The sequence below is a fragment of the Trichechus manatus genome, unplaced genomic scaffold (assembly GCF_000243295.1).
Source record: "Trichechus manatus latirostris isolate Lorelei unplaced genomic scaffold, TriManLat1.0 scaffold00057, whole genome shotgun sequence".
NCBI lineage: Eukaryota > Metazoa > Chordata > Mammalia > Sirenia > Trichechidae > Trichechus > Trichechus manatus.
This window is the reverse complement of record NW_004443993.1, coordinates 4,592,963-4,619,509: the sequence shown is the minus strand read 5'-3', so window position 1 is coordinate 4,619,509 and position 26,547 is coordinate 4,592,963. Positions and strand designations below refer to the sequence as shown.

At 43.3% G+C, this 26,547-nt stretch overlaps 1 protein-coding gene across 1 annotated transcript in view; it reads left to right on the top strand.

Annotated features, from left to right (window-relative positions):
- The window catches only part of LOC101359106 (zinc finger protein 420-like), a 72,152-nt gene that overhangs the window by 13,815 nt on the left and 31,790 nt on the right, over positions 1-26,547 (top strand). Inside the window, 3 exon segments of the mRNA XM_023733227.1 lie at positions 3,250-3,376; positions 4,361-4,511; positions 4,900-6,512. Coding sequence (XP_023588995.1) covers positions 3,250-3,376; positions 4,361-4,511; positions 4,900-6,512 — 1,891 coding nt within the window.

The window sequence follows — 26,547 nt, the reverse complement described above, 5'->3', positions numbered from 1 at the left end:
GAATATTAGGGTTTTTGATGATTTTAAAATATGTGACTTGGTCCACTGCAATGGAGGAGACTTTTGTATGTTGGCACTGCATCGACATTTGCTGTGACTCCATCATGCCATATTGATTAGACATGGTCGAGGCAGCTCACTCCCCCCACCCCCCGCCCCAGTCCTGGCAAGAGGAGCCTTCTTGTTGTACAGCTGCTCTGCTGTTCAGTTCACTTTCAGCATCAGAAGTGTGGTCCGTTTTTAGCATCAGAAGCTTTTTCTCTCCTCACTACATGGGGTAACCAATGGATTGGTGCTTTTCACAGAGGCCAGTCCTGCAGCCGAGGGAATGCCAGGTGGTCAGTGATTGGGTAGTCATGCCTGTGTGCCTTCCAGAGGCTGCAAATGTGAGAACATGTCAGAGTGGAGGCTCTAGAAGGCTGGTATGTAAATCTCTGTTTTCTAGGATTCGCAATTTGCAATAAAATTAACTTATTTACAGAATGATTTTGTGTGTGTGGTGTGGAAAAAATACAACAAAACACTTGGCAATTCAACAATAATTTGGTTACTTTTGTTACTGAATCTGGGAAGGTGGGTCCTTGTCTAGTGTGCTCAGACTTGCCAATTATCTGGACACCTGTCTTTGAGAAAGAGAAGGCAACTTTATTGCAATGTGCAGAGCAAAGAGCTGGGAGGAAGTTCCTCAGATCTGGCTCCCTGAACTATGGGGAAGCCGGGCTTATATCTGATTTGGGCAGCAAGATGGTGGCCACGCATGTGTACTGGAGAGGGAAAATTCTAGAAGGCGGCCTGGAAACTGGAGATGACGTGGTTCTTGTCAGACCTCTCTGGCTTTGGAATTGGGTCCAAGTGATTATTTTCTTTCTGATTTGTTCCACCTGTTTCATCCTTTGTTGAGGTCAGTTAGCAGTCACAGCTGGCCCTTCTGCACATGCGGGGCAGGCCAAAGCTGACTTAACGTAGTTTAAGGACTAATGGAAATTTACAGGCATTAGTAGGGTCAGGTTACACATTGATTACATTCATCATATTGCCCACTCTCTTAGTTATATATTGCTGCTGTAACAAATGCCACAAGAGAGTGGCTTTAACAAATACAAATTTTCTCACAGTTTAGGAGGGTAGAAGTCCAAAATCAGGGTATTGCCTCTTGAGGAAGGCTTTCTCTGTCAGCTCTCGATGAAGGTCCTTTTCTGAGCTTCTGCTCCTGGAGATTTTCATGTGGCTTGGCATATGTCTCCCCACATCTCGCTGTCTCTGTTTCTTTTCACTTTCTTGTTTAATCTCTTTCACGTTTCAAAACAGATTGATTTAAGACACTAATTCTGCCTCATTTCCAAATGGGATTATAACCACAGGCATAGAGGTTCAAATTTACAACACGTTTTTTGGGGGACCCAATTCAATCCATAGCACCCACCCATTACAAATGGGAATCTTAACCTCTTTCCTGGTCAGCAAACACAAGGGTGTGCTGTCCTGGTTTTTGCAGAGATAGAGCTCTTTGTCATCGTATAACATTCAAGTTTGTATGGGTGTTCAGGTGTGTATTTGTCGAGGGGTATGTTCACTAATAATTTGTATACAGTAGCATTTGTTCTCAAATTTTGAGATTTTTGGAGCGATCTTGATTCTCATGTTTCGTATGTCTCACCTGAGCTCTACTGAACTTTTCAGTGCTCTTTCTGAATCCATGAAAAAGACTGGATGAGAGTACTCTTACTGAATTATTGAAAAACAGGTGACAGATGTGTAAAAATTCGTAATTCTTAAAAAGAATATTCTATTTTCAGCAGGTGTTCTCTTATCTCCTGATCACTTGACATTCTTCAAGAAAATATGAGCATCTTAGGGCTTTGGGTTACCAGTTTGTTAGTGTGGGGCCCTAGGCCTCCCATGACTGGTAAAGGGCTAAAGGAAAAACTGCCAGTTCTACAGCATTTCCTAGTAGTTCATATACTACATTCACCCTGTGACTCATGTTTTTTTGAGAGTTCTGGTGGGTCTTGTGGCACAGTAGTTAAGAGCTATGGCTGCTAACCGAAAGGTCAACAGTTCAAATCCACCAGCTACTCCTTGGAAATCCTATATGGGCAGTTCTACTGTGTCCCATAAGGTTGCTATGAGTCGGAATTGACTTGATGGCAACCAGTTTGGGTGCTTTTGTTTGTTTTTTAGGGGGGTGGTCTTTTGGAAGGAGGTGAAACTTTTTTTTTTTAACAAGGAAATGATCTGAAAGTAGATACAAAACTTTCATTTGTAGAGTATTTCTCCAATTTGTGGTATGTGCTTTTAGTGTTCTAGTCCATAAAGAAAGAGAGAATAAGACTGGAATTTGGTCACAAAGTGTAGAGATGAAAGTGTTAGCAGCACACTCAATCCTAACTTGTCAACATAGTTAGGTTCCAAAAACTAGTTCATTATGCAAGATTTGGGGCTGTGCGCTGACTTTGACACCCCTGTCCCCCTGGTTACTCATCACCCATCAGGTGCCCCGGCATGTCTCAGGATGCACGTTGTGCAGCAGGCCCCCATTAGGGGGTGTTGGTGATGGTGCTCGGGGGTTGCCTGCCACCTCCAGAGCAGCAGGGGCCCACTATTACCTGGCCTTGCTGCAGGCCTCCATGCAGAACTCCACGCCTCTCCTACCTTCCTACTCCACCAGCCCCAGAGATGGGTCTCGCTGGCAGGTGACTGCCAAGGTGCCTACTGGCAGGTGATGCCTGGCCACCTGGGCCTGGCAAAGGCTATGGAGGTGGCAGAGAGTCCTCTTTGGAAGAAGAGACTGTTGACTCCTGTAGTCCTGGTTCTGGCCCCTCCCCTACTTGGTGCATACCTTGCCTGGCTTCTCCACCTGACCTAGGTAATACCACCAGCAGCCTGTGTGGCCTCACTCCCTTTCACAAACCTCACCCTCTTCCTCTCAGTCACCTTGGCTCCTCGTTAATGCAAAAAATAGATTTTTTTCTACTCTAAATGTGAGATGTTTGATAGTGAGATAGCTGATAAAGTGAGTAGTAGGTGTATTGTTAAATCTGTGACACAGAATGCAATCAGTCAGGATGTGAGTGTAGACAGTATTGGAATGAGGCTGATGCCTAGACCCTGGAGTATACCATGGTACAACACAGAACCTTGTATCAAATCCCTATGAATTCTCAGTTCCCCAGGACTGTCAGCCTCATCTTCTTGCACACATTGGAGTACATGGTATCTTGCTGAACCAAAATATGTGGGGTGTTTTAGGACTCAGTGGTCATTGAGGATGTGGCTGTGGAGTTTACCCAGGAAGAGTGGGCTTTACTGGATCTTGCTCAGAGGAAACTCTACAAAGATGTGATGATGGAAACCTTCAGAAACTTGGCCTCAATAGGTATGGTGTCATTTTTTAATTTATTATTTAGTGAGCATGTATATCATACTCGTCAGCGTTGCTCTAGTATTTGAGCTGCAGAATGGGAATGCGTTATTAAAGACGACAAGCGTGGTCATTGGATCTGTGGATCTTAAAAATTCTGACTCCCCTTGAACATAATGCTGTATGTGTTAAATGGCATTTTTATTTTTCTTGTTAAAGTTTTGAGGCTCTTTTAGTGTTGTAAATGTGAGAATTGACTTAAGGTATTACTTTAGGTCACAGAGAGGAAACTTATGATTTGGGACTTATAAAGAGTTTCACTGTGTTTATTACAAGTTCTACATAACTACTATTACTGTAAATTCACACATGCCCATCTCTGGAGCCTCTGAAGGACAAAGTATTGTCTCAGTGTCAGGAAAATGTTCATTGCTCTTCACTGTCTTCTCTCATGATATGCCTTTCTCCATGAGCACCATGTCAGATACACCCGTTCTCCCAGAAAACAAAAATAGGAGAGTGGACATAGGACATCAAGGGCCACTATGTCAGGGAGCACCGGGAAGGCAAGAGTCCTTTTGAAGGACCAGCCTTGCATGGGGAGAATTAGATTTGACTAAATCAGTTAGAAAAAGTCTCTCTTGGGTTGAGGAGACTGAACTCCACAGGACTGAGCTTTTTTTTACTTTCATCAGTCCTCTCACACCTGTGTTCGTGGAGAAACATTTCCCCTTTTCCTCTTCCATGTACACTGAGCATTTCCACATTATATGTGCAGTATGTCTAATATCTTTGTATTTTCCTAATTACAGCTTATTTATGTTACTGGCGCTGTCAATCTTCATGGAAGTGTTTCCTAGAAAATTGCTTTGTGACCATTGCCAATACCTGAAACAGCCAAATGTGTCATTCTTTGTCTTTACTCACAGCTGCCTTTTTCGTTCTAATAATTCCTCTTTTCTTTCATACTATGAACCTCAACTTCAACCATTGGGTCAGTTTCTCAAAACCTTAATGATGGAGAAAAGTTATCCAGTGAATATTTAATAGTGGAACTCATGAAGAATGACACCTCGTTCTCCATATTAGGAGAAATCTGCAAATTGCATGACATTGAAGATCAGCATAAAAATCAGGGGAGACATAAGGGGTGAGTGTCATTCACGTGAGAGAGTGCAGTGCCTAATGAGAAAATCTTAAAGTGCTGTGACATTGAACTTTTATATATATATGCTTTACATAAAGTTATGTAAAACTAGTTCTAATATTGTATGTTCACAAAATTTCACAATATACTACTTTCATAAATGTGAGTTAGATATTGAATATTTGAAATATATTTCACTTGTACACAATTATCAGATAGCCTCATATTTTGGAAACACTGTGACAGTAATGGTAGCCTCTCTGCCAGATGATTTAACCCCTGAAACATAAGATAACTTTGGGCAAGGCAAAAACTGTAAACATTCACTGTGTTTGGTAATGGTGAAATGGGAACAAATTTAATCTAACAGCATGTTGTCTATTTTTAACAGAAGGCATATTGTAAAGAACCTCTTTGAAAACAATGAAGAAAATCAAGGTGGAAAAACCTTCAGACAGATCCCAAATCTTGCCGTGTTCAAAAGAACTCCTACTGTTGTAAATTCTTCTGAGTGCCGTGAGTGTGGAAAATCCTTCATTGATCACTCATCACTGAAGCATCATATCGGATTTCACTCTGGTTGCAATACTTACCAGTATAAGAAATGTGCAGAAACCTGCAGTTGTTCCTCTGACCCAAGCATTCCTATAAGTACTCTTACTGAAGAGAAACCCTATAAATGTAAGGTGACAACACTCACTGGAGAGAAACCGTATGAATGTAACAAGTGTGGGGAAGATTTCTGTAGTTTCTCATCCTTTTGGACACATATGAGAGGTTGTAAGTGTGAATGTAAAGAACAATGGAAAACCCATGCCTCATCACACCTTTTACAAAAAAAATTTCATAGTGGAGATAGGCCTTATAAATGTGAAAAATGTGGGGAAATCTTCAGTCATTCCTTATCCCTAACTATACATATAGGAACTCACAGTAGAGAGAGGCATTGTGAATGTAAGCACTGTGGAAAAGCCTTTAATAATTCCTCAGCCCTCACTACACATTTAAGAACTCACAGTATAGAGAAGCCTTACGAGTGTCAGGAATGTGGGAAAACCTTTGGCTATTACTCATCCCTCACTGTACATGTAAGAGTTCACACTGGAGAGAAGCCTTATGTATGTAAGGACTGTGGGAAAGCTTTTACTCGTTCCTCCTGCCTCACTAGACATGTAAGATCTCACAGTGGAGAGAGGCCTTACAAGTGTAAGGTATGTGGGAAAGCCTTTAGAGATTACTCATCCCTCATTCAGCATATAAGAACTCAGAGTGGAGAGAGGCCTTATGAATGTAAGGAATGTGGGAAAGTCTTTAGTCGTTCTTCATTCCTTGCTACACATATACGAACTCACAGTGGAGAGAGGCCTTATGAATGTAAGGAATGTGGGAAAACATTTAGTTCTTCCTCATCCTTCTGTAATCATATAAGAACTCACCGTGGAGAGAGGCCTTATGAATGTAAGGAATGTGGGAAAGCCTTTAGTCGTTCCTCACACCTCACTAGACATTTAATGACTCACAGTGGAGAGAGACCTTACAAATGTAAGGAATGTGGGAAAGCTTTTATAGATTACTCATCTCTCATTTACCATATAAGAACTCACAGTGGAGAGAGGCCTTGTGAATGTAAGGAATGTGGAAAAGCCTTTACTAGTGTCTCATCTCTCAATAGGCATGTAAGAACTCACAGTGTTGATAATCCTTATAAATGTGAGGAATGTGGGAAATCCTTTAGAGCTTACTCATCCCTCACTAGACATATAAGAACTCACAGTGGAGAGAAGACTTATTAATGTAAGAAAAGTGAGAAAGCCTTTACTAGTTTCTCATTTCTCACTACACATATAAGAACTCACAGTTGAAAGAAGCCTTATGAATGTAAGGAATGTGGGAAAGCCTTTAGCCGTTTCTCCCACTTTATTAGACACGTAAGAATTCACAGTGGAGAGAGAACTTATGAATGTAAGGAATGTGGGAAAGCCTTTAGTCATTCCTCCCACCTCAACTTATGAGTTCACATTGAAGAGAAGCCTTATGAATGTAAGGAATGCAAGAAAGTCATTAGCTGTTTGTCACACCTCACTATTCATATAACTCACAGGAAGGTCTTAGGAATTTAAGGAATGTGGGAAGGCCCCTAGTGATTCCTAAGACCACAAATAATGCAATCTTACATTTGTTTGCCAGTCTGAGGTATTTTCGTAAGTGTGATATGCTAATTTTTACAGCAGCATTCCTCCGCTGCCTTAAAGGGAAATGATTTGATTAAAGGCTTTATCACAAAGCTTAGTCACAGAGTGTTTCCAGTGTGAAAGGTCTCATAGGCAGCCTTTTTTGTACCCGAGGAGGAATCTTATCCAAGTTGGAAATGTGGAATTTACCAGTGATTTATCCCCATATGCATTAATTTCCAGTTTTCATTTTCTAATGTAAACATTAAGGAGAAAAATATCACTCTAATCCCACTTTCAATTCTGTTGCATGAATTTCGATAAGTAATGTTTGCATTTTTCTGAGAACCACACTATTCTTGATGTTTTGCCTATTCCTTTCAGTCTTTTTCTGTGCACAAAAATGGTTTTAACAGAAACAGGATTGAAGTGTATGTTTTAATCCATAATCATCTGACAGAGATGCTTTCTCTCAAATGGTGGTTTGAATAGCAGGGTTTGATTGGAAGGACATTTCATTTTGTGCCCCAAGTCTGTAATGGACCCACACAGAGACCCCACCTAACCTAGCTTCAATGAAACTGACCTGCATAGATGCAGAGATTGTGCTCAGTGACAGAGTCCTGGTTTTGGTCATTTTGACAGTCAAGACTGCACCAGACCAGGAGCTGAGGCTGTAGTTGCTGAGCTGCAGTAGTGGATGCTGATCCACCTGGTTTGGACACCCCCAACAGGGTTGCAGAAGATGGGAGCTGATCTAGGTTTCCTGTGTTAGTGGGGAAAAGACAAAGGGTTGTTGGGTCTAGAATTTTATCCAGCTCCACTCTGCCCCATGCTGAGCTGGGAGCTGGCTCACTTAGTCCTCATGTATGGGGCCTGCAAAATGGTGGCTGAAGGTAGCAGAAGACTTCAAAGTAGATTTTTTCTTGATCCATCAATTCCTCTTGTAGTTTCATCTGATGGAAATTCTTGGGGACCATGATGGTGCCTGTTGATAGTGATAGATAACGAATACCATGAGAGTCAATGTCTGCCAGGAAGGTTGTTGTTCAATAAATGCCTGGCCACGCATCACAATACTAAACTGTCACTAAATGAGAGTTTTCAGAAAATATTTCGACCCTAGGAGAGGCAGTCATACAGTAATGTGTGAAAGGGTGTTGTGTTCATGCAAGAAACCGTCTAGACTCTTTAGGGATATGAATCATTATCAGCACAAAGCAGGTTCCTATGAGGTGAAGGTCAGACATACATCCACTTTCGACTTCACCATTTCTGATACCAGCTGTTCTCCCAGTGGTACAGTCTACTTTTCTATTGGGTTCAATAATTTGTTGTGGTGACCACACAAATTACAGACGATATGGACACTTACATGGTTTATTAGGTAACAGGATACAATTCAGGAAAGGATAAACTTCATCAGGACAGCTTCCAACCAGGACAACTCTCTCAGGTCATCTCTGCCATGCTAGCAGACCTTTCTTGGTTGAGCACACCTCTGTCTTTGGTCTTCCTGCCATCACTGTTGTTAACTGGACAGTCTTAGTTATCTAGTGCTGATGTAATAAATACCACAACTGGATGACTTTAACAGAAATTTATTGTCTCAAGGTTTAGGAAGCCAGAAGTCCAAATTCAGTGCGCCAGCTTCAGGTGAAGGCTTTCTCTCTCTGTTGGCTCTGGGCGAAGGTCCTTTTCATCAATCTTTCCCTGGTCTAGAGGCTTCTCAGCACACAGACCCTGGGTCAAAAGGATGCGTTTTGCTCCTGTGTCTTGCTTGGTGGTAATGAGATCCCTCTCCTTTTTGCTCACTTCTCTTATATCTCAAAACAGATTGACTCAAGATACAACCTAATCTTGTATATAGAGTACTGCCTGAACATGACTGCCTCTAATCCTGCCTCATTAACATCATAGAGATTAAGATTTAAAAGACATGGGAAAAACACATCAGATCACAAAATGGACAACCACACACTATTGGGAATCGTGGCCTAGCCAAGTTCACACTTATTTTGGGGGGACACAATTCAATCTATCACATGGCCTAACTCATGGCCAGTGTAGCAGCCCACTCAGCTCTCTTAGCTGCTTTCCTAGCAGCAGCCTTCTGCCCACACCACAACTTCTGCTACTGGCTGTCTGCCCCTGGGCCCTTTCCTGGGCCTTGTGCCATGCTCTGTGTTACAGCTCGATTCATATTACAGCTTTTAGGAGATTCCTTCCTCTTTTTCTTTTCTGTCCCTTTGTTGGATTGCTGCTTATATAAGCCAACTCTTTGGCAATTTCAAGGCATGGCAATTTCTGCAGGACCATGACTGACCAATCCCCTTGGTGGGCTACAAGTCACTCAGTCCTACTGGGTGGATTTTCAAGTGACTATTTGAATAGCAGATCCACCAATCCCTGAAAGGTGCATAAAATGAACCAAACACAGGGCCGGCAGTGGCCCAACCAGTAGTTTTTGGCAGAATTACAAACCCAGGGCCAGAACTGCCATATATACAAGAAACTCATTGCACTACAGCAAAATATAAAATAGTGTGCATGATGATGTCAGTTTTTAAACCATTTATATGTTTGTATATTATACTACATTTTATAAATGCCAACTGCCTTGTAGAGATCACTCTAGAATATTAACAGGGATTCTTCCCTGAAGGTGAGAATTACGACTAATTTCTTGTCTCGTTTTGGATTTTGGTGAAGTATGTCTTCACATTTTCTGATGGTTTTGTAAATTGGTTGGTTTCTTATTGAGTTTGTAGATTTCTTTGCATATATATCTAGTACAGATATTCCTGTTTGGTTTTTCTCTCAGTAATTTTCTGGCTATTTTTCCATGTTTGGGTTTTTGTTTCTTTTTTATAAATTTGTTATGGACTTATCTAACTCCACACAATATTCTTGATATTTTTATTGGGATTGTGTTAAATTTATAAGCTAACCTAGGTAGACCTGACATCATTATAGTGTTTAGAGGTCATATCCAATAATGGCAGTTTGAAACCACCAGCAGCTCTGTGGGAGAAAGATGTGGCAGACTGCTTCTGTAGAGATTTACAGCCTCGGAAACCCTGGGGGTTGCCATGAGTCGGAATCAACCCAGTGGCTGTGGGTTTGGGTTTTTTGGTTTTATCCAATAATGGGGGATGACAGATACCATGTGAGGATCATTTATAAGCCAAAGAATGCCAAGTATCACTGGCAGACACCAGAAAGTAGGATTGACGTTCACAGAATGAATCAGTATTGCTGAGACCCTGATTTTGACTTTGCCTCTGGAGCAGGGAGAAAATAAATCTTGTTCTTTTTGGTGTTTGTATTACAACACGACTAGGTTACTAGTTCTCCCCTTCCACTGGTTCAGTTCCTGGCCAGTGCACCTCATATGTGCAGTCATTACCTGTTAGTGGTGATTTGTGTGTTGCTGTGATGCTGATCAAGTTTTAGTGGAGCTTTCAGGCTAACATGGACTAGGAAGAAAGGACTGGCAGTCTACTTCTGAAATGTCACAGCTGTTGAAGACCCCATGGAACCCACTTCTATGACGCACATGGAGCCACCAGGAGTCGGAATTGACTGCTACTGGTTTGGTTGTTTAGGAATGGTTACGGAATTTTTTCAAAGGCAATTTTCATCAACTGTGGAGGTAAGTGAATGATTTTTTTTTTCTATTAGTATATATAATATTATTGGATTTATTAATGAGTTAACTTTGCATGCCTGGTAAAGATCCTATTTGGATATATCCTTAATGTGTTGGATTCTAGTTACTAAAGTTTTGTGTACTGTTTAGTCATTGGTATTCATAAATGATACTGGTCTGTAATGGGGTTGGTTTGGTATTTGAGCTTTTTTCTAGTTTACTGTTTTATCAGGTTTAGGTGTCAGTATCACAGGATGTTGAAGAATCACAAAAGATTCGGGATGTAAAATATTTACCTTAGGAAGTGGGGGAGCCTCGGCTCCTTGTCTGCCCTGCTCTAGCAAGCCCCAGCTTCACAGACCCTCTCCAAGCTGGAACATGGAGCTGAGCCCAGTGCCCCATTGTGTTATGTGATGATGGTATGCCGACAGCCAGTGCCACTGCCCAAAGGAGATACTCAACATTCTTGTCTCTGTTGGGGTGGCTTTAGAAGGAAGAGCAATTCATGTTGGAAATGAATGTGTTGAAAATAAGCCATAGATTTTGAGTCAAATGTCCTAGGGGAGGGAAAGTGCCCTTTTAGCTAAATACAGTGCAGACACCTCTCAGAGGAGGGTCCTGAGACACGATACTGGTCTCACTGCTATGATGAAGTGGTGGCACAAGCTCCCGGAAGAGCTGTGGTAAAGGACGTTGGCTCTGCTCTGTCACTCCCACCCTCGTGACCTTTAGGGCTCTTCCCAGCAGCAGTGACTGGGCTTCAGGGATGGAGAAATCCATCAGCAGCCATCCGGGGGTGCCATCTGACGTTCAGATCTAAGGCCACATACCCCGTGCCAGACCTGGCAGTTGTCAGAGGGACAAGGTCTGACAGAAATGCAGCTCCTGGCCTACGACCTTCTCACAGGGCACTGGCAGCTCTGCATCTCTCACCTGCCTTCTTTGAGCCCAGATGTCAGTGTCCAATTTTTGCAGGGCAGCTCCACCTGGATGTGAACATGGAGTGCCTCTCCTTCCTAGGCCACTTCTCCTCCCCATCCCACTGACTCTTCTGCCCTTGTCATTTCCTGGGCTTGTCCTTGCCTCCTGTAAATCCCCTGCCCTACCTGGAACAAAAACCTGGTCCCTTGAGTCCATCCCCTTTTCTTCACATCACTGATGACATCACACTCTGAGCCTTGCTGACCCTCCCTGGGCCAGCACACCAGCCTCAGGCAGATTGCTTGTCAGCTGGCAATCTCTGTCATCCTCTACACGTAGTGAGGACAACCTTCCTCAAACAGGTGAGATTGTGCCACAGCCCTGTCCGCCCTCTCACAGCCCCCACTGCCCTCACAGGTACCCTCAATGGCTGGACATCTAAGGCCTCCCTGGTGTGCTCCTCCCCACCTCCCCGGGCTCCCCCAGTGCCTACCTGAATTTAGAAATGAACCCCAGGCAGGTGAGGGGGGCCTCTGGAATGCCACTCCGATTCTGTGCGCAGACTGAGAAGGCTCTTTCCACACCAGGTCACATCGCCTGGACTTTCCACACTCACTCTCCTGCCCACTGGGCACTCTCAGCCTGTCTATGCTGATAATGCACTGTCCTTTCCAGAGCTTGAAAGGCCTGGCTTTACAGAGAACCGGTTCTCACCTCCCTGTCCCCTCTCTTCACACTGCCCACTCCACACCCTTCCAGTCCAGGTCCCTGAGACGTTTTGCAAAGAAATAAGACCTAAGAGCAACAGCAAAGAGAAGCCGCACCTTTTACTCGGGTCCAGAGACTCACTAGCATTACTTGATGGACCCATGATCTTCTAATGGAAGCTCTGTGATGAAGCCAATTTCTCACATGAGGACACTGAAATTAGAGAGGGGAGGGGCTTGTCCAAGTCACACAACATGTTACAGACAGAGCTGGGATTTGAACTGTGTCCTCCACTGTTCCAAAGCCACCTCCAAGTTCTAGGACTGAACAGTCCACTGGAATACCATCAGCTACCTGTGACTGGTGAGCACTTGAAAGGTGGCTGGTCCCAACAAACGTGCTGTGTGAGATTCTCATGGGGTTTCACACTTGGAGTGTTGTTATTGTTAGGTGCTGTTGAATCAGTTGTGACCCACAGTGACCCCATAAAAAGCAGAATGAAACATTGACCAGTCCTATGCCTTCCTGGCAGTCTTGCTATGTTTGAGCCCATTGTTGCAGCCACTGTGTCAGTACATCTCACTAAGGGTCTGTCTCTTTTTTGTTGACCCTCCACTTCACCAAGCATGATGTCCTTGTCCAGGGACTCATCCCTCCTGAGAACATATCCAAAGTATGTGATATGAAGCCTCGCCATCCTCACTTCAAAGGAGCATTCTGGTTGTACTTCTTCCCAGACAGATTTGTTTGTTCTTCTAGCAGTCCGTGGTATATTCAATATTCTTTACTAACACCCTAATTCAAAGGCATCAGTTCTTTGGTCCTCCTTATTCATTGTTCTACTTTCTCATGCACATGAGGTGATTAAAGATACAATGATTTAGGTCATGTGCACCTTACTCCTCAAATTGACATATTTGCTTTTTAACTAAGATTTTTTGAAGATTTGCCCAATGCAATACGTCATTTGATTTCTTGACTGCTGGTTGCATGGGTGTTGATTATGGATCTGAGTAAAATGAAATCCTTGAAAATCATCATCTTTTCTCCGTTTATCATGGTGTTGCTTATTGGTCTGGTTTTAAGATTTTTTGTTTTCTTTGTGTTGAGGTTCAATCCGTACTGAAGCTGTAGTCTTTGATCTTCATCAGTAGGTGCTTCAAGTCGTCTTCACTTTCAGCAAGCATTGTTGTTCCGTCTGCATATCCTAGGTTGTTAGTCTTCCTCCAATCCTGATGCCTCATTTTTTTTCATATAATTCAGCTTCTCAGATTATTTGCCCAGCATACAGATTGAATAAGTGTAGAGAAAGAATACAACCCTGACACACGCCTTTCCTGATTTTAAACCACACGATATTCCCTTATTCTGATTGAACAACTGCCTCTTGGTCTATGTACAGGTTCTGCCTAAGCACAAGTAAGTGCTCTGGAATTCCTGTTCGCAATGTTATCATAATTTGTTATAATCAATGCAGTTGAATGCCTTTGGTAGTTAATAAAACTCAGATAAACATCTTTCTGGTCTTCTCGGCTTTCAGCTGAGATCCATCTGACAGTGATACCCTCGTTCCTCATCCTCTTATGTATCTCACCTGAATTTCTGGCAATTCCCTGTCAATGTATTACTGCAACCTTTTTTGAATTATCTTTAGTAAAATATTACTTGGTGTGATATTGATATTGTTCAATAATTTCTGCATTCTGTTCAGTCACCTTTCTTTGAAATAGGCAGAAATATGGATCTCTTCCAGTCGGTTTGCCAGATGGTTATCTTTCAAATTTCTTGACATAGACGAATGAGCACTTCCAGTGTTGCATCCGTTTGTTGAAACATCTCTATAGGTATTCCATCAGTTCCTGGAGCCTTGTTTTTTGCCAATGCCTTCAGTGTAGCTTGCACTTCTTCCTTCAGTACCATCAGTTTTTAATCATGATACCTGCTGAAATGATTGAACGTTGACCAATTATTGTTGGTACAATGACTGTGTAGTCCTTCCATCTTCTTTTGATACTTCTTCCATCGTTCAATATTTTGCCCATAAAATCCTTTAATGTTCCAACTTGAGGCTTAAATTTTTTCTTCAGCTCTTTGAGCTTGAGAAGTGCCAAACGTTTTCTTCCCTTTTGGTTTTCTAACTCCAGGTCTTTGCGCATTTCACTATAATACTTTGTCTTCTCGAGCCGCCCTTTGAATCTTCCGTTCAGCTCTTTTACTTCATCATTTCTACCTTTTGCTTTAGCTACTTAACATTCAAGAGCAAGTTTCAGAGTTTCTTCTGACATCCATGTTGATCTTTTCTTTCTTTCTCTCTTTGCATCCACACCGTGGAATGCTATTCAGCAAAACACAGGAACAAATGACTGCTAGCACATGGACAAACCTCAGAAGTATTATGTGGAATCATGGAGCTGGAAAAAAGACTATACTGTGTGATTCCATTTTCTTGAAGCTTAAGAACCGGCAGAAGTCTAATGGGACAGAAATCAGAAGAGTGGTTGCTCTGGTGGAGGAGTGATTGGGCAGATGCACAAGAGAATCGTCTGAGGTGATGACAGTGTTCTGTATCTTCATTGGGTTGTAAGTTAGCTGGGTCTATGGAATTGCCAAAACTCACCAAACAGTAGAATTCAAAACTGTGAATTTCAGTGTTTGTATGTTATATCACAAAGAAAAAAGAGATTTTTTTTAAAATGTAAAAGCTGCAGCTTTTACATGGAAAGAAAGAAAAGGCCAACTGGATGGAGGCCTGCTGGTGTTGTGTATCCTGGTGGAAGCATTCCCCCCTTTGGACCTAAGACCTCTAGACCCTGAGATCATAGGGTCACTGTGACAGAAAGCAAAAATTTTGTTAGAGGATCACTAGGGATAATGGGGAGTGGTGCCACTCCCATTTCTATGCCTTGATTCCTGGACCTATGAATCCTGGCTAAGAGGGAAACAGCACCATATATTTAATGCTGCTTTAATGCATATACAGTTTCCAGGAGAACATTGCCCCAATCCTGCAAGGTAGTGCCACCTACCTGATGCTGATAATTGTGTCTTTAGAAGGCCTTTTCATCGTTCTATCAAGCCAGCTGCTTCAGGATGATAGGGAACATGGTAAGACCAGTGAATTCCATGAGCCCAGGCCCATTGCTGTACTTCATTTGCTGTAAAGTGATTGGATGCGATGCTGTATATACGTTTTTGGCAGTGTATTGGAGTCCTTCCTCAAGGGGACCTGGCCTCCCCTTCATTCAAGGGGTGGTGGGTCTTTAAACTTGTTCAAGTCTGGGAATTGATTGAGGGACCATGACTCTCTTTCTAGTGATTCGAGTTAGACTGCTGTTCACCTGACCTAGAATTCGTCCGTTTGTACAGATCAAGTAAATATTTAGTAGATTTCCTATCTGTTTCACTCCTAGGGAGACCATGACTAAGTAGCCAATGCCATAAGTCCATACGAATCAGACTACTCTGATTACTGCTTTGACGCCATTGTCCATTACGGTAACAACGCCGACATTGACTTGGTTGGTTGAGCACCGCCACTTGGCCCCTACTACCACAGGGTCCAATCAACCCCATTGTAGTTAGGTGTCTTAATTCAGTTATGGCAGCTCCCACTGTCAAATCTGACTTAAATAGAATAGCAATCACAGCAGTCTTCAAGAATGCTGGGGCTCCCTTCACAAATCTGTTCCTCACAGTTTTGGTAAAAGATGTATCCTCTGGACACTCCATGTGTGGGTCTGTGGAGTTCTAACCTGATAAATCCACTCTAACATGCCAGTTTCCCTAAGCCTTTGGATATTTTCTATAGTATACCAAGGAAAGTTTGGTACTTCAACTTGATTTAGTGTAGGCCACCTCATAATCCATGCTTCAGTGACCCAACCAAATAAAGTATTAGATCTTTTCCTAACCTTTGGAGCTGAAACATTGAATGAAGAATCTGTACTTAGTGGACCCATATCAATAAACTCAGACTAATCCAACTTTATGTTCCTTCCAACATTATCCCAGTCCCTTAATGGCCATTCCCACACATATTTCCCAGGTTTCTGTTTGTACATATTAGAAAAGTCAAGTAGTTCTTGCTGGAGTGTAGCTTACCTCCTCCTGGGTCACACTTTGTACTTCACCTTTTGGGGCTCTCTGGCACTTAAATCAAGTTTTAAGTCTAGAAGCAAAATTGGGTGGTGAAGATTTTTGTTTTATTATTTTAGATGAGGGTTTACAGAGCAAATTAGTTTCTCATTTAAAAATTAACACATATTTTGTGACATTTGTTGACACCCCCACGACATGTCAATACTCTCCCCTTCTCAAACTTGAGTTCCCTATTAACCAGCTTTCCTGTCCCCCCACCCCCCGGTCTTCTTGTCCTTGTCCCTGGGCTGGTGTGCCCATGTAGTCTTATTTTGTTTTATAGGCTTGTCTAATCTTTGGCTGAAAGGTGAACCTCAGGAATGACTTCAGTACTGAGTTAAAAGAGAGTCCGGAGGCCATACTCTTAGGGTTTCTCCAGTCTCTGTCAGACCAGTAAGCCTTTTTTTTTTTTTTTTTTTTTTTTTTTTTGTGAGTTAGACTTTTGTTCTACATTTTTCTGCAGCTTTGGGACTCTCTATTGTCATCCCTGTCAAAGCAGTCATTGGTGGTAGCTGGGCACCTTCTAGTTGTGCTGGACTCAGTCTGGTGGAGGCTGATGGTGATGTGTTTCGAGAACATTCAGCAATGTCTTATAAGGCATCTGCCTCTGCTGGTGCCCCAACTCAGATGCCAACCCGGGCAATGTATCAGACAAAGGCTTTTCAGACAGAGCTAATTTAATCTCATCAGATGAGTGTGGAGGGGCTAATGGTTTTGTTGGCAGAAGAATTCAATGGAATTTAGGGGCTCTTTTCCCCAGCATCCTGATTATCTGCCCATATGTCGCAGTCCCAAGTTTCAGGATCCCATTTCTTCCCAATCAGTGCCCTCACTTTAACTTCAGAAACCGTTCAGGGTTAGGAATTCAATTGGCATTGTAATTCAGCCACTCTTTTGATAGACTGAGTTTTGTTTTCAGCAGTATCAGCTCTGTTACTACAAGAAATAAGGCTTACTTTCAGGGCACAAGTGGGAACTTTGAGATCTTTTATGTGGTGCTTGACCTTTACCTCTGAAGCCCTGAGCTCTTCTCTTTCACCACTTTGTGTAGTGAAGTAGGACCAACCAACCAGCTTCCTTATACTTTTAGTTTTAACAAAATTGTAGAAAAGTATCAAACATTTGATCACCCAGAGCCACACCTCTCACCAGTACTTGATCTGTTGGTGCTGATGTTTTGCCTATTTCTATTGCCACCTCATGCCATGGGTTAGCAGTGCCTTCTTTACTATTGAAAGCAGAATCAACATCTTTAAAACTAACCAGACTTGAGAACCAATTTAGAAAACTCCCTCTTAAAATTTTTTTTTCTCGAGAACTACTCTCGGTACCAAATGTCTTAGGCTGGGTTCTCTAGAGAATCAAAACCTGTGGAGAATATTTATGTATAGAGAGATTCACATCAAGAAAATGGCTCACGTGGTGTTCTTGTTGTTAGGAGCCCTTGAGTCAGTTCCGACTCATAGCGACTCTATGTACAACAGAATGAAACACTGCCCGGTCCTGCTTATCCTCACTATTGTTGTCATGCTTAAGCCCATTGTTGCAGCCACTGTGTCAATCCATCTCATTGATGGTCTTTCTCTTCTTCGCTGACCCTCTGCTTTACCAAGCATGATGTCATTCTCCAGGGACTGATCCCTCCTGACAACACGTCCAAAGTATGTGAGACGTAGTCTCACCATCCTTGCTTCTAAGGAGCATTCTGGTTGTACTTCTTCCAAGACAGATTTGTTCTTTTGGCAGTCCATGGTATATTCAGTATTCTTCTCCAACACCATAATTCAAAGGTGTCTTCCTTATTCATCGTTCAGCTTTCACAATCATAAGAGATGATTGAAAACACCATAGCTTGGGTCAGGCGCACCTTAATCTTCAAGGTGACATCTTTGATTTTCAACACTTTAAAGAGATCTTTTACAGCAGATTTGCCCAATGTAATGCGTCTTTTGATTTCTTGACTTCTGCTTCCATGGGTGTTAATTGTGAATCCAAGTAAAATGAAATCCTTGACAACTTCAGTCTTTTCTCCATTTATCATGATGTTGTTTATACAACCACGTGTTTATAAGCAACATCATGATAAATGCGGTTGTAGAGGCTGGAGAGTCCCAAGTCCATGGGTCAGGCATTAGGCTGCAGGATTCTCCTGAGCCCTGAGGCCCCTCCCCATGTCCCTATGGCCTCTTCCCCTGTACCTGGGACCCCTCTCGTGTCACTGGGCTTCCTCCCCATGTCCCTTGGCCCTCTTCCCATTTTGTTGGGCCCCTCCCCATGTCCCAGGTGCACCTCCCTGTGTTGATGGGCTTCTGTCCCATGTCCCTGGGCACCCGTCCAATGTCCCATTTCCTTGTCACTTTAGTCTCCATGTCCCCACTCCCCCTCATGTCCCCACGCTCCCTCCCTATATCTGTGAGCCCCTTCCCCAGGTCCGTTTCCCCTCCCTTGTCTCTATACCATTCCTTGTCTTCCTGAGACCAATCCCATCCTTGAACCCCTGCCCATTTACATGTACCTAATCTTCATGTGCGCAGGTCCCCTTCCCGTGTACCCCCATACCCCTTTTCCATGTCCCTGGATCCCCTTCCCACATCACTAGGGATCCTTCCCATTATCCCTCCGCCCCTCTCCCCATGTACCTAGGTCCCCTCCCTATGTCCCCATACCCCATTCCCATATCCCGGGGACACACCCCATATCACTGGTCTTCCCATGTATTGGTTTCCCTCCCTGTCTTAGTCGTCTAATGCTGCTGTAACAAATACCACAAGTGAATGGCTTTAACAAAGAGAAATTTATTTTCTCATAGTCTAGAAGGGTAGAAGTCCAAATTCAGAGCGTCAGCTCCAAGGGAAGACTTCTCTGTTGGCTGTGGGTGAAGGTCCTTGTCATTAATCTTCCCCTGGTCTAGGAGCTTCTCAGCACAGCTGTCCTGGGTCCAAAAGATGTGCTATGCTCCCAGTGCTTCTTTCTTAGTGGTATGAGATCCTCATATCTCTCTACTGCCTTCTGTTTTTTATATATCAGAAGAGATTTGCTTAAGACACAACCTAATCTTGTAGATTGAGTCCTGCCTCAGTAACATAACTGTCTACTCCTGCCTCATTAACATCATAGAAGTAGGATTTACTATACATAGGATACATAGGATAATCACATCGGATGACAAAATGGTGGACAATCACACAATACTGGGAATCATGGCCTAGCCAAGTTGACACATTTTGGGGGGACACAAGTCAATCTATGATACTCCCCATGTCGCTAGGACGCCTCTTTATATCTCTGGGCTTCCTCTTGGTACCCCTGGGTCCATTCCCTGTGTCACTGGACCCCTTCCCAATGTTCTCTGGTCCTGTCACCATATCTGCACATCCCCTACCCATATCCCCATACCCTTTCCATGTCCTTGTGTCCACTCCCATATCCCTGAACCCCCTCCCCAAACCTGGGCCCAATCCCATGTCACTGGGGCCACTCCCTATGTTTCTAGGGCCCCTCTGCATGTCCCTAGGGCCCCTCCTCATGTCCCTGGATACTCTCTCCATGTCTTTCTGTCCACTCTTCTTATTTCTGAATACCCTTCCCCTGTCTTTGGCTACCTAGCGTCACTATGAGTTGGAATCAACTTGACGGCAACGGGTTTTGTTTTTTTTAATGGGTCTTTGGCTACCGCCATGTCCCCATATTTTCTCATGTTCCTGGGACCAATTCCGTATCCCTTCACTCCCCCCTCCTGCCTCTGGACCCTTCTCATGTCCCTTGGCTACCTCCCCATAACTTAGTCTCCCTCCTTATATTCCTAGTACCCCTCCAGTGACCCTGGGTCCCCATGTCCCTGGATTCCCCATTTCCCCAGACCCTTTTATCATGTCCCCATAACCCCTTGTCCCTGGGCCCCCTTTGCAGACACATGACATGGCACATGTTTCAGCAAGTGTAGGGGGGCACACCACTCCTGGGGTGGGTCCAGCGTATTAGAAGACTCCAAACTCCACAGAGCCTCCATGTGCATCATTGTGACTCCATCTCCTCCCCTCCAACCTCAATTCAGCAGCTTCCTGCAGGCCTCTGCCCCACTCACCAGGGTCACTGCAGCCCCAAGTGTCCACCTCATCTGGGCTGGCCTCTGCGCACCCAAGCCTTAGGGTGAAGCTTTAGAACGTGCTTCCCTGGTCTGTCTCAGTGGCTGGACATTTCTGTGTCCATCACATCTAGACAGGATCTGCTGCCCTCCCAGAATTCCGCCCCTTCCTCGGCGCTGCAAAGCTCCACAGCAGCTGTACTGTATCTGCTCTGGCTCTGCTCTCTTTCCACCCACTCTGTCCTGCTCAAGTGGCCACACTTGCAAAGGAGGGGTGACTGAGCCCGAAGTGGAATCACAGGGACAGCAAAGACAGACAAGGTAGCCTACTCCACACTTAAGCATTCACCATCCAACAATGAACAGGGAAGGGAAACCTGAGGGTGACAGACATAGAAAGCTTGTTGCCCCTGTCCCAGGAGCCCCTCCTCCCCACACTTCTCCAGGACAGGGTCAGGAATTTAGCCCTTTCCTATCCCAGGAGTCTTCATTGCTGGGCTGAGCCCCAAACTTCCTGTGGATCCCCATCCCACCCTGTGCTTCCTCCCATGATAGGGCACCAATGGACACATCCAGGCCCACCGGGTCTCCACCCTTAGCCCCCTTCCTGTCCCACCCAGGAGGGGGACACGGGGACTTCTAGTGACCTGTCACCCACAGCAGGTTCCCACCTGACCTGCAGAACCCTCAGACTGAGCAGGAACACTCAAGGCTCTGCTGTATCCTGGTCAAGCCCCTCTTCAGATTCACCTGCCTGCAACACCCTGCCCTCATCTCCTTCCCGCACTGCCTGAGACTCAGGCCTCCACCAGCAATACCCACAGCATGCTGGTGTTTCAGTTTGCATAGCACCAGGATGCTCTGAAGATGGATCACTGTTCTACAGGAATGTTTCAAGTTAATAGCCTTGGACTTCCACTTTTGGTAAGGAAGTAGAAGAAAACACTTTCACTCTGTGGTAACCACAGGAAACATCCAGACAAAATAGAAATTATTCTTTTCTATGGGACTATAGAAGTGCAGAGGTCCCTGAATGGCACTAAGGGTTTGTACTGGACTATTAACTTATAAGGAGCCCTGGTGGTGTGGTGGTTAAGAACTGTGGCTGCTAATCAAAAGGTTAGCAGTTCATATCCACAAGCTTCTTCTTGGAAATCCTATGAGGCAGTTCTACTCTGTCCTGTAGGGTCACTATGAATCAGAATCAACTCAACGGCAACAGGTTTCTTTTTTTGGTTGGGTTACTAGGCTATATAAGGAGCCCTGCTGGTGCAGTGGTTACAACACTCGACTGCTAACCAAAAGGTCAGCAGTTCCAACTCATCAGCCACTCTGCGGGAGAAAGATTTGGCAGTCTGCTTCCATAAGGATTTCCAGTCTTGGAAACTATGGGAAAGTTCTACTTTGTCCTATAGGGTCCCTATGTGTTGGAATCAACGGCAGTCGGTTTACTAACCTATATGTTGATGGTGCAAACCCACCCAGCATCACCACATAGGAAGGCCTGGCAATCTGCTTCCATAAAGATTACAACCAAGAAAACCCTATGGAGCACAGATCTACTCTGTAACACATGGGGTTACCATGAGTCAGAACTGACTGGAAGGGAACGGTTATTGTTTTTGTATTTTTTTAGAGGAGAGCAGCCATTGGAAGAAAACCTTGAAGAACCGAATTCCAGAAATAAAGGAGCCTTCATAGATAGGCAGACAGCATGGATGCCACCCCTCCCCCCACAGGGCTGGGAACTTGTCTGTGTGCTGGTTCACAGAGGCGGGAACCCTAACTGCGTAACTGAGCACCTGGGAACCCACATGTTGCTGTGGGGGGCGGGAGGCTGTGAAGAAGGCGCAACCACTTTGGAAAGTAGGTTGGCAGTTTCTTATAAAGTTAAACACACAGCTTCCCTATGACCCAACAATTTCACTCTAAGGTATTTACACAAGAGAAACGCAAATATGTGTCCTCAAGACAACGCGTGCACAAATGTTCAGAGCAGCTACACCCAAAAGAGTAAACAACCCAGATGTCCATCAACTTGTGAATGGACGAACATAGTGTGGTGCTTCCACACCATGGAATGCTATTCAGCAACACACAGGAATGAACGGAGTTAAAACCGGAGTGAGATACCATTTTACAACCACTTAGGAGAAGTGCACAAAAGTTTCTTTTCAGAGAATGAGGAGGAGGAAATAGAGAAAGGATACTGCAGGGTCTTTGGCACAGGTAATGTATTTCTTGGGAAATGTGGGTAAACAGGTATTCACTATATAGTTGTTTAATAAGGATACATGCGCATTTTCATTATATATGCTTTAATCCCAACTACTACAAACTTTTAAAAAAGAATAAGTAGAAATCACAAAATAAGATGGTGGAATTAGTAACAGTATATAGTAACCAGAAGAAATATGTTTAGATTGAGTTTGGAGTTCAAAACTTTTCAGGTTGGGATTTTTAAAAAATCAAATATAAAATAAACAGAGTTGAAAATACAAACACGGACAAAAGTAAGAGACGAGGAATAAAATAAATAAATTTGGAAATGGTAGATTAATTTTAGACAAAATAATGTAAAAAATTTTTTTCTCGCGCTCGGAACACCTCCCCGTCTCCAACGACAGTCCAAAAAACCGGAAGCGGAAGTGCGCGCCGACGCCGGCAGCCATGTTTGGACGCTCTCCGGCTCTGGTGTGAGGTTGTCTGTGTCCCTGTCAGGGCGGCTCCAGTTCCAGGTGCAGCCCGTGGGGCACCCGGCAGGGGCTAAGGGCGCTGCCCCCGCTCTCCTGCGTACCTCTGGCCTCTCGCCTTCCCTGGGCTGCTTCAGAGCCGCGGGGCTTCCTGTGGCCGCGCTGTGTTCGTGGCCTCCCGCCGCCGCTGTCCTGCCTTCCTGCTGCTGCCGCTGCCGCCGCGTTCTTCTCTGAGAGCCCAGGCCACCCTGCCTGCGCTCGACTGGGCCGCAGCTGTTTTCTGCACGGCTGAGTAGGTGGGCTGTACACCTTGTCTCTCGGTGCACCAACAGGTAAAATCTTGTAAATCCTCGCTGAGCAAAAGCGTCAGCTACCCCTGGCAGTTTGTGAGAAATGCAGAGTCACGGGCCTCATCGGAGCCCACAGTCGTCGGCCTGAGTCTGAATATCCTGCTCCCACCCGCTCCAGTCCGCCGCTCACCAGGCTCCCCTTTGATTTCTGCGCTTCATCAAGGCAGGGCTTTTGTTAAGTATTGGAGCCCTGGTTGCGCAGTGGTTAAGAGCCTGGCTGCTAACCAAAAAAGGTCGGCAGTTTGACTCCACTAGTCGCTCCTTGGAAACCCTGTGGGGCAGTTGTACTCTGTCCTGTAGGGTCGCTATGAGTCGGAATCGACTCGATGGCAACAGGTTTGGTGTTTTTTTTTTTTTTTTTTTAAATAAGGTTTGCTGGTCAGAGAAAAGTAAGTTTAGGGTGAGGAATATATCTTGCTTCCTTCCCTGCTTTAACGGTTATAGGTGTTTAAGGTAGATGAATTAAGAACCATGATTGGAACTAGTACGTGCATTTAGGACCATATTTATCCCAATTTCAGGAGGAAAATAGTAAGAGGCAGGTTTAGAGGAATTTCTTTGGCTCTAAGGCAGAAATTTTTAGCATGAATGTGTGAGAAACATTATGGCCAAACTTAGTTGGTCGGATGTAAACTGTGATGTGGCTGAACAAAATTAATGTGGGCCATGAGCGATTTTTAGAGATCACTGCGGGATTGGATGCTGGTGATACAGCCACAATTTCTGCCATCAACAAGTCACGTTTCTTAATAGGTTGAAGGCTTCAGGCTTCTTACAGCAAAACCGTGGCTTATTCCCAGTGTCAGAGCAACATGTTGGGCTGGAGGGAAAAATGGGCGGCATGTGTAATAAAAATAATCAAAATACTTGGCAGATCTTAAAGGGCCAGGCACACTACAATGTTGCAAACAGTATCTCATCCTTTGTGATAATTATTTTACAAAGTACTCTAGCTTAAATAAATGTGAAATGTGCAATTATTAGAAAGTCATGATTTATAGTAAGTTTTGAACATGAAAAAGTAAAGCTTAAATTGATGAGTAAATAAAATGGTGTCTGTAATATGACTAAAGAATGTTATTAAAACCAAATGTAATAATTAGAATGAAGATAGTATGTGTATATCAAACCTATTGCATGTAAGAGCAACAAAACGATACCATTTTACAAAGAACAAAAGAGAAATAATAGCTAGACACTAAAGAGTGAAGGAGCCGCTGCATATATCATTTTAAAAATGTAAAGTGTCTAAGTGTCCTGTTTGAGAAATCATTGCTAACTCCAATGTCATTAGCATAATCTGTTTATTTTTATTATTTGAATTATAATTCACCAGAATTTTTGTTATGCAAGTAGTCCTGGTTTTGTTTTGTTTTGTTTTCATGTTAATAGCCAGGTGATCCAGATCCATTTACCTTAAAAAATCCGTTGTTTACACACTGCAGTTCCTGAAACACGATTTTATTTTTCTCCCTGAATTTTTGTTTCTTTATCTGTTAAAAGGTAGTAATAATAATATCAAATCAGAGAGATCAAATAAGGAATCTGTAAAAGTATCTGGCACATAGTAGGCATTCTTAAGGTATTTTCCTGCTCTTTTCCATCTTTACACACGAGTTATCATCATATTGATGATGATGATTAATATTAGCAAATGGTTGCACAATTACTATGTCCCAGGCACTGTTCTAAGCACTTTCACGTGCACTAATTTAATCTTCACCATAATCTTATAAAAAACCAAACTAACCCCATTGCCATCAAGTCGATTCCACTCATAGTAACTCTATGTGTTACAGAGTAGAACTGCTCCACAGGGTTTTCTTGGCTGTAATCTTTATGGAAACAGATTACCAGGTGTTGCAATTATCACTTTCATTTAATAGATGAAGACACTGAATTTATTGGTAAGTTTTAATCTGAAGGGTTCTGTATCTGAAAACAAAAACACTTCAATGCACGATTTTGAAACAGCTGGTATTTAAATACACCCACTCGTCACTTATTGAATGTCTTAATTATCCAACATTTTGCATTTACAAATAGTGACAATAATAAGATAAGTACCCAACAATAGTAAAACAGTAGTTTAAAAAAAAAAAATAGTAAAAAGCATGCCCAACTATTTTCTGCTTTAACGGCATACGTCTGACAATAACGAACGCCGAGATGGGGAGGCAAGAGTAATGCTGGCTGTGATGATGAGGGCTGTGTGTCAGCTTGGCTGGGCCATGATTCTTAGGGGTTTGGAGGTTATGCAGTGATGTAATCTGGCAGTTATGTAATGATGTACCCATCCTTCATTTTGTGATCTAATGTAGTCATCCTCCAAATTTCAAACACCGATTTTCATATAAGGACCTGGTCTTCTGAACCTAACTATGTCAATAAGTGAGGAGTGGTTGTATAACAAAACATTTGCTATTGCAACTATTTTTACACATAAGTTTCTGTAACATAAATTACATTCACTATGTGTGCAACCATCACACTATCAGCCTCCAAATTTTTCCACCACCCTTAACAGAAACCTATGCCCCTTAAGCATTAACTTCCCCTTCCCCCCTGTCCGCCCCTTGTAGTAACTAATAAACTTTGATCTCTGTACATTGCCTATTCTGAATATTTCATATAAGTGGGATAGTACAATATTTGTCCTTTTGTGTCTGACTTATTTCAGTTAGCATAGTATTTTCAAGATTCATCCATGTCGTAGTATTTATGAGAACATCATTTTTTTTTTATGAGTGAATAATGTTCCATTGTGTGGATGTGCTACATTTTGTTTATATATGTATCTGTTGACAGACATTTAGATTGCTTCCACTTTTTGGCTGCTAGGAATAGGGCTGCAGTGAACCTTGGTGTAAAATATCTAATGTGTCCCTGCTTTCAAGGCTTTTGGGTGTATACTTAGGAATGGAAATTTCTAGGTTAGATGGTAATTGTATGTTTAACTTTTTGAAGAACTGCCAAACTCTTTTCCACAGAGGCTGCACCATTTTACAATCCTGCCAACGATTTCTCCACATTCCCCCCAACTCTTGCTGTTTTCTGTTTTTCTGATAGTAGCCATCCTGGTTGTGGTGAGGTGGTATCATTGTGGTTTTGATGTGTGTTTCCCTAGTGACTAGTGGCATCGAGCATCTTTTCATGCATTTATTGGCCATTTGTATATTTTCTTTTGTAAAATGTCTAAGTTTTTTGCTCACTTTAAAAATGGATGTTTAGATTTACTGGCCTAAAGGAGACTGGAGAAACCCCGAGAGTATGGCCCCCAGACACCCTTTTAGCTCAGTGGTGAAGTTACCTTCGAGGTTCAC